Source organism: Phoenix dactylifera, chromosome 6, assembly GCF_051530095.1.
Source record: "Phoenix dactylifera cultivar Ajwa chromosome 6, Ajwa_hap1_PhDact_Kaust_v1.1, whole genome shotgun sequence".
NCBI classification, from domain to species: Eukaryota; Viridiplantae; Streptophyta; class Magnoliopsida; order Arecales; family Arecaceae; genus Phoenix; species Phoenix dactylifera.
The window spans coordinates 1883737-1907050 of record NC_143195.1 but is presented as its reverse complement, the minus strand read 5'-3'; the positions used below and the strand labels follow the sequence as shown (position 1 = coordinate 1907050).

Below are 23314 nucleotides of genomic sequence, written 5' to 3'. Positions count from 1 at the left end.
TTTTTTATTTTAGATAGTCTATTATCTATTATATATATCTAAAAATGGAGGCTCAGCTTGTATTGAGCTCTCCATTCACCACTTGGATACCCATATTCATGATAGGGTAGGAGTGGATGTGCAGGATTCAAATCCCCCTCACATTCCACATATTCATCAATGATAGTTAATAACAAGAAGCATATCCTTCTTGCATTCCTGAATCCTTCTACCTAAAATGGAGGCTCAGTTTACGCAAAGTCCTTCATTTATTCACCATATAGATACCGTATTAATGATGGGTAAAATTTGCTCTTATCTGAATAATCAATTGGATGCGACAAATAGAGACTTCGATACCGCTACAATAATACTACTAGTTTGAGAATTTTTATGTAGGTGTCAAGATAGCATGCCACAAACTCCTCAGATATTAGAAGGTTTTTAAGCATGCAGCAAACTTGCAAAGTAGCTACCAAACTGTTGGTTCTGATCTAGAAGCTCTAAAATATCTACCTAAAATGGTCCTTGAAGCTACTCACTGCATTACAAATGCATCCACCAGCCTTCCTTCCATATAATATCTTGTGTGCCCACAGCTTGGGCCAAGGTCAGCAGCAAACCCATCCCACAGCTGATCACCAACCACTCCACCCATGGCAGGACCCAGTTTTCTACGAGATTCAAAAGACTTGTGCTTCTGAGGACCCCTCAACTCCCAACTTTTTCCATTTGTTCTGTCCGCTCGTCCAATCACCCAGCTGCATGCTTCTCTAGTCTCACCTCATCAGAAAACGACCGTTAAACTTTTGGTAGTTCAATCATCTATTCCAAGCCATGGACTTTATCCCAAAACATATAGGAAAAACCCAGCTTCTCTCATGTCTCAGAAGTTCTCCTCCTCATCCACCTCTTAAAATTATTCGAGCTCAAATTCCTTCCATGAACTAAAAGCCTGAGATCATGACCAGGAATCGCTCCAGGGAATCTCCTTCTCCGCCACGACAGGCGTGCTGCTTCGGGTGTTCTGCTAAAAAGGAATCAAACATAAAGAGCAGCAGCAGTGGAGTCCAAGGCTCAAGGCTCGACCGGGGGCGTCGGGGGAGCAGTGAAGAGATCCTTACAGATTTCAGTACTTTTTCCTTGAAAGAACAGCAGAAAAACTTGAAGAAGGCACTGAAGGAGGAGGAAAAGGCGAGCCGGGAAGCGGAGAAGGTGGTAGAGTGGGTGAAGCAGGCTTCAGCCAGGATTGATCTTTCCACAGTGGATCAGTTGCTGAGTGAAGAAGAAAAGTCCAAGTGATGGGCTTGTGTTTGTGCTTTGATTTTGGCCGTTTAAGTTCATAGGAAGGGGATTTCTTGAATTAGAGGTGCCATTGGTAAGATGGATGTTAGATTTGTTTGTCCATGATATACATATCCTTTACCAATCAAGCTTGCTTGCATGAATGTACATCATGCAAGATGATGTACAATTTGGAATTCTCTGCTCTCTGCAGGAAATAAAGACAAATAAAGTTGCACATAGAATTTTCTCTCCTGGTTTGTAACAGTCTATCTCCATTCACAATAAGTATTTCTACTGTTTGAAGTTCAATATCAAGAATACAACCAATATAACTCACCAGTCCATGCACTTTTTTACGATTATTCCCACCTGCCCCTTGGATACAGATTGATCGTTCCACAACTAGTTTTTCTTTACAAGCCTATTGGATTCAATTGTGACTTCAAGGCGAAAGTTTCTCTCCAAAATATAAGCAAATTCCATAACAAGAAAAATCTATGCATGTTATATGATCACCTGTAAATAGCTGGTCAAGAAACTAAATCACAGGAATAGATGTTGCAGTTAATGTTCGGAAATGAGAAGATGATGAAATAAGATGGACATAATCCATAATGAGATTGAAATGGAAAACTGACATTTGGCACCTGGAAGGCCTACAAATTTTCAGAAAGACATGCTATCACAGTTTAATGAATGAACCAGCCATGCCAGAAGATGCATGCGAGAAACAGGAGTGGACCAGACCAACCATGTAAGATAGCAACCATGGGAAGCATGGAATCAAGCAAAAGTCCCTCTACAGGAGTTACAGAAAAAGATGAAAAATAAGAACCTCTGAAAATTTCAGTTTAAAGCTCATCATTCAGGAATAACTTAGCTCAGATTAAAAATTGGAGAATTTTTCCAAAAACTTCAAACTTGCAGAGGGGAAAAATAGATACATCAGTACACAAACAAACAGTGGAGAGCTTACAACACCAAATATCAATGGCAACAAGTAACACTCTTAATCAATCCAATAGACCATGAGTTATGCAGTAATAAGTCATGGGCAAGCTTCTATGATTATTTTTTTACTGTATATTTCTTAGTAATATAATTATTTGGGGAATACTTAGGAGAATCATTCGGCAAATGAACCTTCAGCAAACAATTGGACAACACTACAGAGAATATTATGATTACAACAAATAGAAGAAAATGAAATAAGATATTGAAGCAACTCCAAGGAAAGATATCCACAGCTTAAAAGAATATAAATGCATGGTGAACTTTAAAGAAATGAATGTCCATGATTTTTGGCGGTTAAAGCAGAGATGAAAGAGTCCAAGCACTTCACGAACGATAATACCAAAGCTCTTGAGCTTCTTAGGACATTATCAAGTGCTCAGGGACTGTAAGGTGGACAACAAAAATAAAAGAGTAGATTGACATAAAACAGATTTGGTGGAAATAGGATTCCCGGAGTAATAATATAATGCATGAGTGATATGATACCAGCTTTATGTCAATGGAAATTTCTGCTGTAGTCAGACATCTACTAACGTTCTCTGCACTTACTTTATGTTACTAAGAAGATGACATGGCTTTTGCTAAACTAGAGTTAATGGCTTTTTACCCTCTTGCTAATCAGATTCTAGTTTTCAATATGCCATCTTTATACTTCGCATATCATTAAAATCATCACTGAGCACATACAAAGTGGAAAAAGATAAGGTCACACACCATGGCAATCGGAGATGCTCAGCTTGATAATTTTGACAGTATTATATTTTTTTAAAATTGAAATCTCCAGATGCCAGCAAATATATATGTTTAGGAATACGGCAGACAGCTAAGCTATATATTCAGAGATTATGGCAGTCAAAGGGGCACTAACAAATTAGAGCTACCTTGAACGTAGAAGGTAACTGTGCTCTCAGAACTCTGTAGTTTATCATGCAAACTAATGATCCATCATTCTGGAATTGTTTGTCCAGCAATCCCGAGCCAGGTTCTTTAAAACCTCAAAGTTCCATCTCTATAAAATCTAGCAAGTCCAAGTTTGCGATACTTATCAAATTATTCTGCAACACATTCAAAGAATAAAATAATACTGCAGAATGGTAAGCCATATCTCAACCAAATGAATTTGTTTCATGAATATTGTCAAGTTTCATAGTTGGCATATCTTCTAGATGATAGCAGGCAGTTCAGACTCAGACTTTATCATCAGCTCTTGGTCACTTGCACTATTGTATCTTCACATTTGACACACTGCTCCCTTCCTGAACTCCAAATTCTCCACCATGAACATTTCATGCACAGGCCTCCTTAGTAGATAGCATCTTTGTTCAAACTGCATAGCTAGCCTAATAGCTCTATGTCAGATTTTCCTATAACCACTAACTGGCATCGGATAACTATGCAGCCGATAACTTGCAAAACATTTGTTTAATCTGTCTCTTAGCCATCACTTGCAGTTCTGGAACTAGTTTCAGTACACACCATATCATACAATTCATAAAATATAACTGATATGTTAAATCCATAAATATTCATGATATGTTAAGTTTGAAGACTTCTATAATTCGCTGTCCATGGTAATATGTGCTTAGTAGTTGTGGTACGTGCACTTTCAGTGGCGTTTATCAGAACAGTACACAAAAGAAACTGTGTTTATAAAAATTAAAAAAAATATATCTTAAACCAGAACATATTTATACGTCACCATAAAGGCTAATAAACTAATCTATATGATGATGAGTTGATGACAAAGGTGATCACGATGACAAGAAGTAGGACAAAAATAAAAACAAAAACCAATCCAAAGCTTGAGCCTACAATAATCTCTCTTTAAGTTTTAGTGATTAGACAGAACCATTTACCCAGGCAGGCCATGCAACAAATCATAACACTATCTGGCTCTTTTCACCGGAAAATCATTACCAATTTTTTCAGTTGCCCGTGAATGCTTGCCGATTCTGGAAAAGGTACAATCTCTAACATTTTCATGCTGAATTCAGCCCAATTAATATGCTTGACAAAAAATATACATATATAGGCATAACTGAAGCATGAACATGCCACCGTATTAACTTTTCTGAATCTTATGCTTGATTTTCCCTCCAGAAAACCTAGCACGTAAAAATCATATCCATCTCCAGAAAACATTAGGCTTCTCTTCTGCAAAATTATTCTAAAATTTATGGGCCAGATGCGCCTATTGGCAAAGCCTTAGAAGGAGAACACGAGGTTATCCCTACCCCTTGCATAGTTTGAGTTCTAATTCATCATTCCTGATATATTTTCCAACTTTAATATCTAAATTCCAAAATTCCTAAAGGAAACATATGTCATCTTCCCATGCTTGAGTCATACGACTTTATAAAACCCCATTCCATGACTCATGAGAAGAATTCTCATGGAACAAATAATAGAAGTATCCTCACAAAACTTCTTTATATCATCACACTTCAAAGGTCACATATATGCTGTGAACAAATTTTGAGATCTCACAGTACACCTCCATACTTTTCATGTACCAGCATTTAGTACAGGATACCGTACACCCTCGTATCTATTCATGCTCCACCAAACCCGATAATACCCCCAATGTTGATATGGATCAATACGGTGCATGGCAGAGGGTCAAGCAGTCAGGCAGGGTCGAGATCTCAACCGCTGGTTATGACTTATGAAAGCCAATGCTTCCAATAACACCAGAGACATTTGACAGTAGGAAAGATGGCAAATGAGGATTGACAAAAGCCAACTCCCAATAACTAGGATAAGGCTATATGTATGATTGTAATCATAGTTTTGGTTCTACAACAGCTGAAATAGTACACATTTTGAATATAATATCTTAAATTATGTATCTCCTCATGCTCCACCAAACCTGATAATCCCCCTATGTTGATATAAATCAATACGGTGCGTGACACAGGGTCGAGCAGTGAGGTAGGGTCGAGATCTCAATCCTTGGTTATGACCTATGAAAGCAAATGCTTACAGTAGACATTTGACAGTAGGAAAGATGGCAAATGAGGATTGACAAAAGCCAAATCCCAATAACTAGGATAAGGCTTGATATATGATTGTAATCATAGTTTTGGTTCTACAATAGCTGAAATAGTACACATTCTGAATATAATATCTTAAATTGTGCATATGTATCTGGTAAGTCCATGATTAGTTGCCAATCTGCATCTCAAATATTATTACATCTCACTCCAGCGTGAATACAAGACAAAATGGCTTTTAAACCTTTGCTTGAATTTTTTTTGGGAACTCCTATCCATGATTTCTTCAAATACCGCCTAAGATTCTCTTGAAAGATACTCATCCTAGCATTTATAATTTATGATCTATGTAAGCATGCAGCCGCTCTTTACATATATCTCAGTTTTCCAAATCATTTTTCAATCACCAAGACTTCTATTAGACCTCTATTATTCTTCTTCGCATTTAAAGATCTTATTTTTCAAACCCAGCAAGTTCGGAAGACGAGATAAATTCCAAAATATTTACACCATCAAATTAAACAATCACTACTAGAATATCTAATAGATAGTCAAAGACATCATAACACATAGAAAAAAAGAAACTAACACAGGGATAAGACCAGCTTCATGAAGTGTGCATGGATTGAAAATAATCATTCATGGAGTGGTAAAAAATATTTATTTACTATGCTACAGCGTGTTTTATCAATTAATTTACAATTTACATGGTGAAAGCAAGCAGTTATATTGGTAAATAACTGCCACAGAAGCAAATGTCACCATGAACTAGATTAAAACTCACTCAACATGAGGTTTTGAATATCCTTGGCCCTATGCAGCTTACCATAAAGCAACTATAAGGCCAGCATCTGATAGAATGCTCCCGATTGCAACTTGAACTATTGGACCAAATCTGGCAAAAATAATGACTAACAATGATCCATGTAATGTTGCAGATACACCATCAGCAGTATCTGTATCATTGTCCAAACACTAATTCTTTTAAGGATGTAATGGGTGAATTGTAACCATAGGCTACAGTATCTCTCCAAAGAGCCATTCCTGAATGAAAGGGATAGATTCAAATCAAATAATGCAAAGCCAACAATAAAGAAGAATTACATGATATTTTAACAGTAGTCAGATGTCATATGATCAAGAACTTTCAACTTTAAGAAGAGCAAGAGATATAACAATGCACTAGATGCTAGATGTTTCAACCCTGACCATTTAACTTATTCCAACACCTGACGTATCACAGAGGCACAGACCCAGTTTCATTAGTCATGGTTCACAGTTTCCAGTGATGCTTCTGGCACTTGGGTGGAAGGTCAACAGCAATGGGTGTCATGCATTTTATTCAAGGACTACTACAACTTAACATATTCTTCTCAATTCTTCAAATTTTAAATGTGAAGGTTAAGAAGTCTTCAGAAAAAAATCTACACCACATCAGCAATTTCACCTTCTATGCAACCCTTGTCACAAACAAAAATATGATTGTTTTGACCGTAAAACTTTACCCCAGATAGATTAAACAAAACATTTTTGCATGAATTGGCTAACTTAACCACATGACTGATGGCATGCACAGTACACTAAATTGAGTTTGAGGACAACTAAGTAAGAACGTAATGACAGATACCATGAAAGCGCAATGAGTTTAGGAGTAGAGAAAAAACCTAGCCATAAAAACAAGCCAAGTGTTGCTGCGAAGAAAAAATTCCTGCTGATACTATTGAAACTGAAATGACAGAGAAAAAGTGTAGGGTTAATAATTAGTCGGTCACACTCAAAGAAAGCATCTGATAGCTTTCGAAGCTATTAGAAAAGAGAGCCTACCAGTACATGCAGGCCAAGTTTCCCCAACCAAGAAGAAAGGTTGCCCAAGCTGAACCAGTGAACCTACAATCCAACTTATTACTAAATCAGAAACCTTCAAAATAAATTGGATATTGAATTAAACAAAGAGAAGAAAAGAAAAAAAGGAAGATATATATATGTGTGTGTGTTTGTGTATATATATTTTCCCCCATTTGACATACATCACAAGAGTCTAGGTCCCTCAAAATCTACTTTGGTGAAAAGCATATAGAACTTGCTTTTGTGTTTATTCAAGACTACAACTTTCATCAAAAACATAGCAATTTTTTAAGCAAAGTTAATAGATTCCCTCTATAATCTTTTCATCCTCTTCATGAGACCCTGTCCAATACCAGGGGAATATTGGAGGGTCCCTTCCTGCCTGCATGAGCTTAAATCACATATAATATGGTAGGCCATCTTACCTGCCAACTGGCCTTCTAGGTTTCAAGGCAGGACCCATCTAGCTAAAAGTAGCTGTGTCCAGGGGATTCAGGACCAGGTCTCTGGGTGTTGATGTCAAGTTTCCAGTTGGTCATGAAATTTCTGCTTGATTCTTCCACAGAGCTCTCTTAAGTAATGATTTTTGCTCTATAGCCCTCATTTTACTGGGAATGGCTAATGATAATTGCAAGGATGATATATTTTCATTATCAAGAAAGAATTTTACCCTAAGTGCATAGGTTGCTTTTCATATTAAGGCTGACACTCTATCCTTCTCCAAAAATCTGAGTCCTTTCAATACTATTGGGTAGAGACATATACAACCATGAAAGAGGATGTAGATTACTGAGTGACTCCGAAAATTGTAAAGCCTTTTAAGTGGTGATTGAATAAGTAAATGGCACCCAATGAAAGATATCAGAAGTATAGACACTGTGGTAGCATGAAACTTCTAATAACAAAACCAAGATAGATTATGACATATCAAGAGTGCTAATATTATCTTTAAGTATCATGACAGCTATATTGGAACAAAAAATCCCCACCAGAAATAAGCTGGATGTACCAGAAGAGCTTGATTACTTAGATGCTATCAGAACAAAGATTCCTATACAAGGTAGATCCTCCAAAACAAATTTGTAATCAAACAGAAGAAAGAATACATAAATGTTTGCATATTTTCAGCAATAGATAACCAAAGTTGGTTGATATGCCTGTCCTCGTGATCTAAAGGATCACCATTATCAAAAAAAAATAAAAAATGCCTAGATCTGAGTTATTAGAAGGCATATGTAAGTCACAAGCGCACCAGCAATCCAATTAAACAAATACTCGTTTGGGGTCTTTTGCATCTAGATCTTAGAAACCTCACTTTATATACTTCTTAATACACTGAAGTACTGGACTAAATCTGATCTCTGGAGCTACAATAGGAAGAAAAACTTGAGAAAGTGGAATACCACATCAGATCACGAATAAATAAAGCTCGTGGAATCATAAGGCCATTTCCAATCATTGCAAGCAACATTGTGAAAGCTGATAAGCCTTTAATGTTGTCTGGATGGAGGTAATTTGTCCACTGCATCTCATAACAAAACAGTTACAAGGTCAGTGTTCCAAGTAACAGGTGATGGAATATTGAAGAAAGCATGCCAATGCATCTCCATACCATTTGCGCTACAGGCATCCACATGAAAAGTAGAGTCGCGGTCCATCCAGATATTGACCCAACAAACTTTATTCCTCTATCAGAAAGTTTCCCAGATCGTGCCTGCATGTGTTAGTAACTGCAATCAAGATGGGCACATAAACTTCAATTTTAAAAACTAATATAGATAGTTCTTGATGGAAGGAGAAAAGGAATCATCGTCCAGACAACAGTTACACATTCAGGCAATAAAACTTTATTATCAGTTCTGATTTCTCAAGATTATTAACTCCTATTTTGAAACATAATCAAATATAAAAAATAGGACTAAACAATATATAACTAGAAAAAATCAGTGATTCATATAGCTGCTTTTTTTCTTTTTAAGCCATAACTTCAAGCATTCAACCACAGAACAGTTTCCGGAGAGTTGATTATCAACATATATGTATGCCGATCCCTCCCATGAATATGTTATATTGCCATTAAAACAAAAACTACCAGAAAGTATCAGGCACACCGACCACAGTCGAGCCAAAACATTTCATCATACTTGCATTGGAAATTGGGGAAAAAAAGTTAAATGTAAGTAATTTGTCAGTTTTTAGAAGCATATAATATTAGCAAATCCAAAAAGGCAGAACATAAAGAACACACAAAGCCAAGCCCATGTATGATACATGTAATCTCAAATTATTGACTCTCTCTGTGCCTTGCACAAGAGACAACTACCCAAAACTTCTAACTGTCTTCATTGAAGAAAGGATGATTCTAATCAATTAGTGACTTATCCTTTGCTTCAATGGTATGGGAGCAACCGAAGGAAGAGCAAAAGGAAGGTTGGCCCAGCCTCGAATAGGAGGGGGCTTAGCTCTGGATCCCGCCAGCTTGCAAAAATGAATGGATCAGAAGTGGGGCTGGGTTCTATTTCCAGTCCAGGGGTGGGAGGTGAAGGCCAGAAGAATAAAATATCCAAAACTTTTGATCGTCTTCATTGAAGAAAAGATGATTCTAAACAATTAGTGAATTATCATTTGCTTCAATGGTATGGGGACAAATGTCAGACTTTGCAGACTCGACAACATTAAGTATAACCTTGATGTGAGGCATGAAACTGTAACTGGGATGTGGAAAAAACATTTTTGAATACAACTATTGAAAGAATGTGTATACAATGAGCAAGGTGTAAGACTAACATTAACATCTCACCAAAATACAGGACACCATAATAACAATACTTCGCAGGTTAGTAACTACTATGAATAGTCCAATAATTGATATAAAATGGGATGCAAGTTCCTCCTTAGATCCTCATGCCCCTATCCACATTAAGATCATGATGTTTGGGAAAAGGAAAATATTCAGTCTTATCATCCAATACAAGAACAACAGCATATATTACAAGGTAGATTGCGAAGAAAAACACAATGTCATGAAGGCATCAAGAAACTTTGAGTGTAATTTCACAACCAGCTTTCAGCAAGATATCAACCTTTGCACAAATTGTGCCGATATTCCAATTTTTTTCCCATTGGACAAGGACTATCTCAGGGAACATTTAGTTCTTGGATAAGGACAACTTTCAACATAAGACACATCCTTGGTGTTTGCAGCAAAAACAATAAGATAATGAGACTTATAGAGTTGGAAAGTTCAGAGGAAAGGAAAGCAAACAACAAATATATATATATATATATATATATATATATATATATATATATATATAGGGCAAACCGCAAGCGAAATAACAAACCACATGGCTTACCATATCACTCGCCCTTATGATAGCTTGTTTGAAGATGCATCTAGAAGTAATAGGCTTGAATAAACATATTTAGGAGGATCAAGGACTTTGTTTCAATTGTTTTATTATATCAAAATAGAATCTTTCTGACTCCTCAAAGGATCCCAGATAATTGCCCTTTCTGTGCATTGCAGTATTCTTGTTTGAACATCCTGCAGAAAATTCCAGATCTAATACTTCAGGTATTTTCCCGAATATCTCAGCGCCCAAGAACACAACCTTTCTCCATAGCTACAGACTAGCCCTGAATCAAGACTTGTTAAACAGAAAAGAAGATGGAGGCTGGCAGAAGAAGAAAACCTCTGTAGACCGCACTAGGATTCCCAAAATAGAGCTCCTACAATAATAAAAATTCTACCTTTCAGTTTTCTAGCAGAAAAGAACAACCAAAGACTTTTCCAAAGGAGTAAAATTCCTAACTCTATAAGCGCCACATAAAAAACCATCAGACTCTCTTGAGAACACAATCCTGGTGACTTAAAAACTTTCCTAAACCAACATAGACTATGAAGCATGGACATAGATATGGGATACGGATACAACAATATAACAGAACTTGAAAAAGTAAGATAATATGTTTCAGATTAACTCCCACAAACTCATGATTTAATCATCGTTCAAATCCATCGACCCCAATCATAGTCCACACCCCATACTGTAGTATGAACATTACAAACTCCAATTTAATAGTTCATCATAAAAAAAATTACATTCATAAAATAAAAGGAAAGAAAGAAAAAGCCCTTCACCTTGCTACTAAGGATATTGGGAAAGAATCACAAGTATATTGTACAAATATCTAGAGCACTGTTTAATTTTCAAAAATAGGATACTTAGCATAAGTGTTGGAACTTATCCTAGACGTACACAAGTATCAGCATTTGATAAGTACCTTAAATGGACATGATATACAGTTTGATGTACCGTGCTTCCTAGAACCTAGGCCAAAATTAGGGATTGTAGAGAATATGCCTACTCAAAATAGGATTAAAATCTCACTACACAAGTAGCCTCAAGTTTGAGTATGAAAAACACTAGAAAATAGATCATATTGAACCTTTTCTCAAAACAAATTAAATAAAAGACATGAAGGACTCAATAAAAGAGCAAATTAACTGAATAAAAACCAAAAAAAGTTTGAATTAATCAAATCTAAACCTATTTTAGCCTAAATACATCTTTGTGGCATGCAAAAATTTGATCAAACCAATCATGAAGACGAGATGCAAAAGGGAGTTTGTCTCTTGGGTGAAGATATTATACCTAGACCATGTGACTCTCTAGTGATACTCTACTGCAGTTTACAGACCTAATCAGGTATATTATGGATCTTCTCAAAAAATATTAGGACTTCGGGAAACTGATGGCCTCCCTAGATAAACGCACTGCCTAGATAAATGCAAGGACAAAATAAATCTGTTTCCGAAACTTCACAAGGGAACAAAAAGCTCTAATATCTCATTCTATACTTGATGTTAATTACAAAGGGTTTATGAAATATATAAAGAATTTCAACCTTTCAGCTCAAACATTTTTCCCAAATAATTCTGAGCAGTCGCAGGCAATAAATGATAATTGGATTGATCAGATGTCATATCCCAAAAATAAAACACTGAAACAATATCACTTAGAGATGAATACCACAGAAGAAGACACTATCACGGTTTAAAATGCGCAACTTGTAAATTTTGTTAAGGCATTGATAGTGATGAATTTTCCTATTTGAAGATCAAGAACCTTTTGGGTTTTTCTTTGATGATGTTAAACTGAACATATTTTTCGGTTTTCGTCTATATAAGTCTATGATATCCATACAAGAACCTTCCCCTGCATAAAAGATGCTGTCATACAGATATATGACAGATAAAGGATGTCTTGCTATTCGATATATATAATTGGGTTGGCAACTGGTTGCTGATAAGTTATCAGCTTGCACCATCAATGACCTCATACTATGTGACTATCCATGATATATATATATATATATATACACTCTTGGGCCCTGGGCTATGAACTAAACAATGCCAACTTGGCTCTAATACCAATTATGCGGAGGGCCTGGATGGAGAGGATCTTAGTGGAGAGAGTTGGAGAAACAAAGGATTTATTTCCAAACTGAGTCGTGCCTCAACAAGGGTGAGGACCTTCCCTTTTATAGACAAAACATAACAAACTGGATTCCAATTCAGTTTGGAGTCCAAAACTATCTGTCTAACATAATGGCAGGCAAGACATGACTTAAAGATACTTTTACAAAAGTTGAAATGACTAAAATATGCTTTACAAAAGTTGAAAGGGACTTAAAGCAGCTTTGCTTTTGTAAAAGGAGATTTCTCTGGCTGATAAGGTCTTGATTTGACATCACTTTAATAAAGGTGATTCCTTTCTTGCAGATGAAGTCTAAAGTTGCTGATTAGACAACTCCTTTAACCAGAGAATTCTCTTCCAGACTTTCTAAGCAGAGAATTTTTGCAAGGATGATTCCTCTAGGAGGAACATATACTCGAGGAAGAAATTCTTTCCGAAGGAGCAGAGGACGCAGTGCCAATGCACTTTCTATGAATTCAGCAAATATGTTGTTTCATATGCAACAAGAAAAGACTCCACAAATGGTGGACCTTGCAATCTACCTCAATCAACAAAAACAAATGGAGGTTGAAAAGCAATAATTTGCTACAACAAGAGAAAATCTCTCTTCATCATCATCGTCGAAACCGACAATGAAAGAAGTGCTTTAAGAATCTACAATTGACACTTCATTCTTGCAAAATAGTTGCGAGCAAACAATTATGCACCTGGGTCAAAGTGACATTCAACAAATAGATGACCCATGGTTCATACGTCAAAAATATTTTGACGAAGAAGGATATCCTTCAATGGATGGAAAGGACAGACAGATGATGGAGAAATTATTGCTCCTTTCTGATTCTGTGGAAATTAATCATAATTTCCATAATAATAATATGAATAATTATATTAATTATAGTAAATGCACTATATGCAAGCTCATTCAGCCGTAGGAGTGGGGACTTGACCCCAACAAGCCCAAGATGATCAAAAAATATGATCACGTGGTCACAGCAACATACTGGGACTATGTGAATGCTTTTACTAACATGATTTACTATGAAAACTCCAAGAGAAAACACTCTTGGTTTTTGTAGATACATCCAGACGTACTGCTTAAGCCTGTTCCAGGCTGGTTCAACCAATGGTGGACATTTTTCGGTCCCAACATTAAAATATTACCAAAAAAATTAATTGATATGTTTGAAGAATGGGTGGACAATCATCCCACCATAAATAAAATGCTGGACAATCGGATCTGTTCTAGCATGTATCCGATGTTCTACTTTATAGAGAACAGGATGCCATGAATATGGAAGTGGACACTTGCCACTGGATTTGACAGGAATAATATTCCTGTGTTAAAAAGAAAAGCTCTCTACAAATAGTGGATTGGAATACCAACAGAAAAGTTCGATGGCATAATTATTATTATTAAAAATAATATTACTCTTTACAAGGAGAAGAAAATATTTGGTTCTCCTCAGCAATCAGGCACCAATGATGATAATTTCTTTATGTCTGTAAAACAAAAATTAACCAGAAAATATCCAAATATCTCTGAAGAAGAAATTATGGAAAAATGCCTAGAAAAGGTCAAGAAGAAATTCTTCGAAGCCTTTGAAGATCAATCAATGCAAACCACTTCATCAAGACATTCGTCTTCAAATACTCCTGAGGATGAAAGCAACAAATATGTATGCTTAGCAGGAGAATCTCAAGATCCATATGAACAGAAAGTACAATCTACTTCAACAGAAGAAATGTGGCACACAGTTCTGGCCACCAAGCCCCGAAAAGGAGCAGTGAAATCTATTCCTGATAAGAAAAAAGGCAAGAAGCCAACAAGATCAGAGTAATCTACTAAATAATCTTTACCATTGCTGACAAGACAATTCACTTCGAAGACAGACAATTGTGCCTGCCATCCAGCAAATATTTGCTTGGATACTAAGTTTTTAACATCCTTTTTTATGATTTGTTTTGCTGCAGTGCAGTCAATTCTCAGCAGAAATTGCTGATTCAACAAATCACTTTAAAATTTTACAATACATTTTACTATTGAAAGCATTTCTTTTTTAATTGTTGAGTACTTCATTTGAGTGGGATTCCATTTTCCAGAAGCATGTCTCACAAGAATCTCTTTATTGAGTTCTGGGTCTAATTGCTTTAAAATACCTTCGAATCCAATGTCTAATGCATTGATTTCGACTATTTTAAACCAATTAGAATTAGCTAATGATAAACAAGGCAAGCATTTTACCTTTGACTTGATTTTTTTCACCTGATTGGTGTGCTATTTACTCCACGGAGCTGGATTTTTATTCAATCTCTCATAGAGTATTGCATGTCTTCTGCTAAGTCTTTATAATAATCAGATACATAGTTTAAACTTTCTAAAAATGTTTGAAGTTGTTTTGTATCTGTTATTTCATCCGAAAATTTTGATATAAATTCAATACTTATTTCTATTGGAATTATTTTTTCTTGAGATATATAATGTCCTAAAAACCTTATTTTGGTTTGAAATAAGCTTATCTTTTTTGCTGATATAACCTTATTTTGGCTGAATAGAAGATTAATAAGAAAATCTTATTTTTCCTTGAGATATATAATGTCCTAAAAATCTTATTTTGGTTTGAATAAGCTCATCTTCTTTGCTATTATCTTAAAATGTTTAAGATGTTTTATATGGTCATCTATTGTTTTAGAAAATACTAAAACATCATCTATATAGACAATTATGGTTTCCGTACTGTCATTAAGAGTTTCATTCATTATGTTTTAAAATTCAGATGGTGCATTTTTGAGTCCAAAAGGCATTACATTCCATTCGTAATGTCCAAATAGTACAGTAAAAGCAGTCTTATATCTATCAGATTCTTTAATCTAAATTTGCCAGTATCCTGATTTTAAATCAAATTTTGAGAAGATCGTTGCTTCACTTAATCTATTTAATAAGTCCTTTTTATTAAGTAATGGATATCTTATCCATTTTAATACCTTATTCAAAGGTTTGTAGTAAATTACTAGCCTTGGATTACCTCTCTTTTTCTGCATTTTTATTAACATAGAAAGCAGTACAACTCCAAGGAGAATAAGATTTTCTTATTAGTCCCCTATTCAGGAGTGTTTCTATTTCTTTCTTACATAGACTAAGATATTCTTGGTTCATCTATGTTGGTCTAGCCTTGGTGGGAATATTTTTCTCATCAAACGATTCTTCATATGGTAGGTTAACCTCATGCCTTTTTCTATTCCAAAAAGCATTAGGAATTTCATTGCAAACTTCTTCTTTAAATTGTTTTTCTAAGTTTTTTATTCTTTCTAGATTATTAGGTTCATTTAGTTTTTTTATTAACATCATAGATGTTTACTTCTTTCTTTAAGAAGTTTAATTGGTTTTCCTTCTTTATAAGGATGTCCTTGATTTCATTAATCATTTTTGTCTGCGGGTCTGTTATGAATAGAAGTACTAATTGTTTTCCTTGTTTTTTTGTATAGATTCCAGTATTATCTATCTTTGTTATAGGCATTATATCATTAAGGAATGGAGTTCCTAGAATGATACTTTGTGTTAAATTTTTAACTAAAATGAAGGATGTTTTAATACAAACATTGTGATTGCATATATATGCTTCAAGTATTTTGTATTTGATGGAGAGTTTATTACCTCCAGCTGCAGTTAGTGTATGCACTGTTTTTTCAAAGTAAGTTGTAGGAATTATCCCTTCTTGGATGCAATTTAAATCAGCACCGTTGTCTATTAGTGCCATTGCATTTTCTAGAACAAAAGTTTTATTTATTACTAAAGTGACTTCAATATACCTTTTTTGGTATGTCACTTGGTTTAATATATTTAGATATTCAAAAAGGCTATCTGTTTCCTAAATTATGACTTTTTCTTTCTCTTTTTGATCTAAAGGAAATTCCATAGACTCTTTTTGAAGAGTTTCTAGGCTAGTTATTCTAGCACTAAATTGTCTATTTTCTTGTTTCAACATTGATATTTCTATTTTTAATTGATTTATTTCATATTTTAAATCTGTTAGTGAAGCAGGTTTCTCTTTTATTCGAGAATTGTGAAACCTATTTATTACTTCACTAAGTTGATAGGACTAGGTAGTACTAGTCTAGTTGACTCCCTGTTATTTGGGTTCTTTTCTAGTAAGAATTCTAACAGTTGTTTTTTAATGTGATGGTCACTAATATGGTCTAAAATTTTTAATATTTCTTTCTAACTGGTTGTCAAGATATTTAATGATTTCATTTTTACGAGATATTTCCAGTAATCTTTACTACATTGTGCAGTGTTGCATTGACACTGACTTGAATCTGTTTCAGATTCAGACGAGGTTGAAGAGACTATTTCATTAATTTCTTCTTCTGAGGAATCTAGATATTCAGACTCTTCTTCAGAAGATGATTTCAACATCAACTTTGTCAGTTGTCCTTTCAACTGATCATCTATTTGTAGTTCATTTATTTTCTTTCTCATTGAGCATCTATTAGCATAGTGCCCAAACCTACCACATTTATAACATTTTGGTTTGTCTTTAATTACTCTTTTTTTCTTCTTTTTGAGAGCGTATTTCTCTCTTTGCTGTTGTTTTCTTAATTGATATCTTTTATTTTTATATTTTTTGTACTCTTTTCTAGATGTTTTGCGTACATATTTTTTGTATTTTCTCCTTTTTTTAGTTAAACCTTCTGGTTTATCTTGTATATCATATGCAAATTGATGAAAGAATTCACCTAATTGGTGTACATAGATTTAAACCTTCTTGGACACATGTTGCTATTAATTGTCCTATGTAAAATTGTCATAATTGATAGAAATTCCATCATTTCTATCCTTTAAGATTTTCCTAATTCTTTCAGCAAATAAGTATGGCAGTCGTCTATAAATTTGGATTTCCATATTTCATTATTTGAATCTGCCAATTGCATTACTCTATTCATAAAGGTATCCTTATACCATCTAAAATGTGTCAAAGTTGGACATCTTAGGTTTAATAAGAGGGTTTTCATTCCTTCTCCTCTATTTAATTCTAATCCTATAAAGTTTAGGATTATAGCAACACACGGTGTATATACTGCATCTTGCTCAGTGTATGTTCCTAGGACACCACTACTGGTTGGCCTATCCGGCTCTACTTTTATTATTTTTATATCTAATATTTCTTTTCTTTGATTATCATTAAGATAATTTTGCCACCAACCTCTTAATTGCCCTACAAAACTTATTGTAATGAATTTGGCAATTTCATGATCAGTATTACCATTCTGCTGGCATATAGTTGAATACATCAACATTCTGTGTATCATATCCAAAATTTGTTTATCACTCATTGCATCTATGTTCCATTCATAGATGTATTTTCTAGAATAAGAATTCTGGAATGGTTGCTTCTCTTCATATAGAAGATCCAATGGCGAAGGCCTTTTATAATAATATTTTCTAATGGTTTAGGTTCATACCTAATTGGATTGATTTTTAATTCTATCAATTGACTTTCAAACTTATCTAAGTTTGATATCTCTTCTTCTGATGATTCTTCTTTATCATGGTCAGCAGATTCAATTTGGAGATTTTCATAAAATGTTTTAACCATATCATATATGTCTTCCGAACCACTTTTCTCAGATTTTTCACTATTAGGGTTAGTCCTAGAATTTCTACTAACTACTTTGATATGTATTTTTTTAATTTTTCTTCTAACATTTTTACGAATTCTTCATTGGTTTTTTCTAATTTGAAGTTTTTTACTTCTGGTGGAGTCTGAATAACAGGAGTTACGATCTCTTTATTCTTTTCCTTAGGTTTTTCTTTAATTTTTGCTAAGGCTTGGATATCTCTTTCAAGGTCCTTATGCATTTCAAGTAATTTTGTTTCTAATTGCATTAATTTTGTTCCTACACAGTATAAATATGCATTCGTGTAATTTTGTGACCTAATTAGAGTATTAAGTTCTCTAATTGTCACATGAGCATGTTCCATCTTACTCAAATTAGAGTAAGCCATTGCTTCTGTTGTCTGAAGTTTAAATAATTTTTTTGGAGGAAAGGGTGAATTTATTATTTCATCCTGTGCAATTGTCCATGTTTTCTGGATAACTAATATTTCTTGGGTTTTTTCATTTGCATAAAATTTTAAAAACCAAGGAACAAAATATTCTATCTTTTGATATGCTTCTAATTCTTCATAATATTTTTCTTTATAATATATTTTCTTTAGTGGAGAAAACTTATTAAAATACCGAAGTCTAAAAGGTTTATTTCCTTCTGACTGAAACTCTTCATTAAGAGTTTTCTGATTATACTTCCTTGTGTATAATCTATTAAATATGAAAACTCATATCTGATTGGGTAGGAGATTTCTTACCCTTGTATATTCCATATGGAATATTATTTTTACTCATATTTATTTCTTCAACCACATTTAACTCTTCACTTCTTTCTTTAGAAGTTGAGCCCTTGTATTAGGAATATTTTCATACCTATCAAAGTTTCTGCTTGATAGTGATCTAGTGATTTCAGAAATTTTTACCTTTCTTGAGAAATTATTAAACATGATTTCTACCGATCCATCGGTCATTTGTATTATCTGGTCTATATTCCTATTTATTATAGGCTGAGTTGGGATGATTTCATCTAACGACCATACCTCTGGTTGTTGTAGCAATACGGGTACTTGCTAGGTTTGTATACTTGCTAGGTTTGTATAAACCAAGGTTGTCTAACCCTTTTGGGTGTCTATTCTATTTTTAGGTGCTAAAGTATTTAGTACCTTGAAGTGTATTCTATAGCTTACTGCTATAACTTCAGATCCTGGGATATAATCATATCCAGAAGTGATTACATTTAATTTTAATGCTTCATACAGATTTTGGTCTGTTAATGACAGACTTAAGTTTGGAACACAGTTAAAATATACTAGTCCTTGGCAGAGACTAGTTTCTACCACTGCTGCTAGGGATTCCTTAAAAGCATTACATCGTCCATCTCTGATGATCGACATGAGACTAGTATTTGTTCCTAATAAAGTTAAAGGCTACCTGAATCATTCCTATATATAGAAATTGATATTTTTTCTTATATTTTTCAATATCTTCTTTCTTTAATAATTTAAGGGTTTGAGGTAATCCATCCATTTGGATCGCCTATTCTATGGTTTTTATAACCATCTTAGAACTGAAATCTAGGAATCCTATGTGATAAATTTCACTAGGCATTATTTTTGGAATTGTCCAATTATATATATCATCCGTGGATTTGGGATACTCTACTAATTAAGCATTTTTTACAAGATTATTATCTTGGGAGTTTATGGAAGATGTTTCCATGGGTTTGGATAAATGATGACTTGAGTATATGATGCCACGATGTTATTGATCTTAGAAGTTTTTATTTTATGATCATCTACCAATCATTAGACTCTAAATACTTATCCTATTACGGGAGTTGTCTTATGATCCTATCAATCTTGCCAGATGCTATGCTATCTCTGAGCTTTGATCAATAAGCCCCTCACAGAAGCGACCTTAAACGCCCTTTCTCGCCCTCCTTGCATTAACGGGCAAACACGGCCTTCCTACGGACCATTGCTCATTAACAACATATAATCGGCATGAGATGAGATGCTTAAGACATTTCTAAATATCTTTAGTCTAATGATTGAAAAGAAAACATAAAATAAAGCCTCTAGGATCTGAACATCATACCTTCACATACTTTTGTCACCAGCAGCTTAGCCAGCCATTCTGGCTATGCTCAGTTTCCTACCCCCGTGAGGTTGGCTCAACAAAGCATTTCTCCGATGCTTATGCCTTGGCCTATGAACCCTCACAAAGAGTAGTTACCTACTACGGTCTGGCCCGAGATACTACCAGTAGCCTTCCTCTTGGGCTCAGGGCTATGAACTGAACAATGCCAACTTGGCTCTTATATATATATATATGCAAAGATTTCTTATTATCAAGTTCCAAACAAAGCAATGAATAAAAGCGAAAAGTGGAGCTAGGACATATACCAGCTTACCATAATAACAGCCACAACAGCTACAGTACCAAAAATCAGCCCAGGCAAGATGCTGTTTGGGATATAGGGAACAAACGTCGACCACATCACCTGCAAACCCAGAGTTCGCACGATCAAAGGAAGCAGAAGCCAATTGCATTACCACCATTCAGAACCACAACCTTGAAAATTCACCTGAGGGAGAACGGCAACCCCGCCGATGGTGATGAAGTCCTCCCAGAGCCGCCAGATGCCATCATGAAGCCAACCAAAGTAATTCAAGAAGTTGAGAACAAGCCCGGAGGCCACGACAGCCGATGTCGCCCCAAACTGAGGCAGAGGCATGGCCTCGGCTATTGCAAGCTGCGCGATCACCACATAGTTCGACGACACGCCCAAAGTCTGGATGAGAACGGCCTCCGTCTCCTTCTTCTTCGCAAAGTAGGACAGAAGCGACAGGTTCCCCAGCAACCCCGTCAGCATCCCCTGCCAAAGTTCTCCAATTTCTCCAAGATTGAGGAATTTAATCAAGAAAAAGATTTTTTTTTCTTTTGTTTTGTTTCTTTATTTTAAGGAGAGGGGGGAAGGTAGAAGTCACTCACGAGCCAGGGGACGGCAAAGAGGGCGGCCTTGTTGCCGGCGAGGAGGTTGCGGGCGTTGAGGACGATCTGGGGGAGCTGGAGGAGGAGGAAGGGGATGTTGGCGGCGCCGGCGAACTTGGCGGTGAGGGAGTCCCATTCCCGGAACGTAGAGGAGTCCTGGAAGGAGAAGATTTCGACAAGAAAGGGTCAGGCCTTTGAAAGGCGGAAGGGCGAGAGAATAGGGCATTGGGTCGTTCACCTCGATGGTGGGGCGGTGGGGGGCGTCGGAGGCGGCGGAGAAGATGGCGGAGGGCGGGGAGCGGCGGCGGAGGAGGAGAGGGGCGGGGGGGAGGAAGGGATTTAGCGGTTTAAGGGGGAGGAGGTGGGGTTTTAGGAGAGGAGGGGAGGGGAGGGAACGGAAGAAACGAGGCGGGGAGATGCGGAGCGAGGGCGGCGGTGGTCGGAGACGGAGCTGCCGCGACGGCGGCGGCGCCACCGCGGTGGAGGCCATCCGATCTGCGGACGGAGAGAGAGTGTGTGCGCCTTGGGAGAAAGATGGACGGATCTCGAGGGAGCACGTAGATATCGGATCTAAGTGGTGGGACCGGAGGAGGGACACGTGTACGGCAAATGCTCACGGAGAAAGGTATCGAAACACCCCGACAGCAGGATTTCAAAGACACGTGTAAGTTATATCATACTTGATAGGGCTTTGGCGCTTTGCCTTTTCAACATCTCTTCCATTTGAATGGATCCTCACCATTAGACAACCTTGGCTCCCTTACCATACCAAATTGGGTCTTGCCATTTGCCTTAACGACAATAAGTTCCATTGCTAGATTAGATAATTGTCACAAGGAATTCATAAGTGATAAACACTAGGGATGAATCTTGGTACAGGCTTAATTTGAACTTAATTTATCGACACTTCATATATTTAGTATTATCATATATATTAGCCTATAGTCCGGCGTCGGAGATGACCCTGATTTTCCACCTATTATTTGGAGATGATTATTTGTTACTGGCCCGTGCGACGAGATGTTCGGCTTTGACCATCAACAGAATTTTGGGGGTGTATTGTGGAGCATTGGTTAGTAGGTCAACCTGACCAAGTCAGTCATCTGCTTTAGCCAGAAGGTCGATGCGCGAGTAAAGATGGCTATCATGAGCAATCTGGGGATCGGCAAGCAGGAGGGGACCCTCAGGTACCTTGGAGAGCCGATCACAGGATGTCGCCTGCGCAGGAGGGAGTGCACGAGCCTAGAGCAGAGCATCAGATGCAGACTAGAGAGCTGGCAAGCGGGTGCATTATCGACGATGGGCAGAATCACACTAGTACGGTCAGTCTTGAGCTCCATTCTCATGTATTTGCTATCTAACACCCTGGTTCCCTTGCAATACTTCGAGGTCTGGAGAGGTTGTTTATGAGCTTCATCTGGGGGCGGCGGGGGGATAGAGAGGGTGTTCATCTTGTGGCTTGGAAAACCATTTGTCAGCCAACCAACCGGGGCGGATTGGGAGTACCCTCACTAACTGAGTGCATAGAAATATTCATGACGAGATTAGTAGCTAGATTTTTCCTAGAGCCGGAGAATCTTTGAGGCACTCTGTTTAAAGCAAAGTATGGGGATCCACAATCCCAGATAACCATGCGCGCTGGACGAGGAGCATCCTTTATTTGGTGGGAGGTCGTGCGCGCACCTCGAGGGTACTACTGGAGATCAAGTGGGAGATCGGGGATGGCTGGACAGTCAGGATTCTGGAGGACATATGGTTATCTGAAGTTCCATTGCAGGGTCGACCCACCATGATGGACCACGGGTGGATGGAGGGTCGCAGCGTATGCGAGCTTTCGCCAAAGGAGAGCGGAGGTGGGACAAGGACCCCGATAGGCACGTGTTCGGGGAGCAGTTGGCCGAGCAGGTTCTAGCCATGCCGATCACGGAGAGAGCGACAACAGATAGAAGGGTATGGAGTATGACCGGTTCGCCAGTGGTGAGGGTTCGTGATCTCTCGGGGCTAGTCCCGTGGCCTGCGAATCGACAAATGGCGAGCATATGGATCTGGAGGATGCGCATTCATCTACGGGTTGCCTTGTTTCTCTGAAAGGTGGCTTAGGGTAGCCTACTCA

The 23314-nt window shown here is 36.8% G+C and overlaps 2 protein-coding genes across 4 annotated transcripts; one reads left to right on the top strand and one right to left on the bottom strand.

Moving 5' to 3' along the window:
• Window positions 1-275: 275 nt before the first annotated feature.
• On the bottom strand, window positions 276-21752 carry LOC103716666 (maltose excess protein 1-like, chloroplastic). 3 transcript variants are annotated; one of them, XR_015987783.1, is made up of 10 exons: window positions 21440-21752; window positions 21202-21357; window positions 20795-21085; window positions 20621-20710; window positions 8731-8832; window positions 8522-8640; window positions 7098-7160; window positions 6901-6999; window positions 6100-6317; window positions 276-2065 (listed from the first exon to the last, which is right to left on the bottom strand). XR_015987783.1 is itself a non-coding variant. In XM_088723095.1 (9 exons), exons 1-9 carry the CDS (start codon window positions 21689-21691, stop codon window positions 6185-6187), a joined length of 1305 nt encoding a protein of 434 aa, XP_088579221.1. In that variant the 5' UTR covers window positions 21692-21752; the 3' UTR covers window positions 5880-6184. The 3 variants fall into 3 exon arrangements, 2 of the variants coding, with proteins under 2 accessions (XP_088579221.1, XP_008802985.2); XM_088723095.1 differs by lacking the exon at window positions 276-2065 and having other exon boundaries at window positions 5880-6317; XM_008804763.5 differs by lacking the exon at window positions 276-2065 and having other exon boundaries at window positions 5880-6317; window positions 6938-6999; window positions 21440-21751.
• On the top strand, window positions 943-1508 carry LOC103716667 (uncharacterized). The gene has a single exon (XM_088723097.1). It carries the CDS (start codon window positions 943-945, stop codon window positions 1279-1281), a length of 339 nt encoding a protein of 112 aa, XP_088579223.1. The 3' UTR covers window positions 1282-1508.
• Window positions 21753-23314: the final 1562 nt, after the last annotated feature.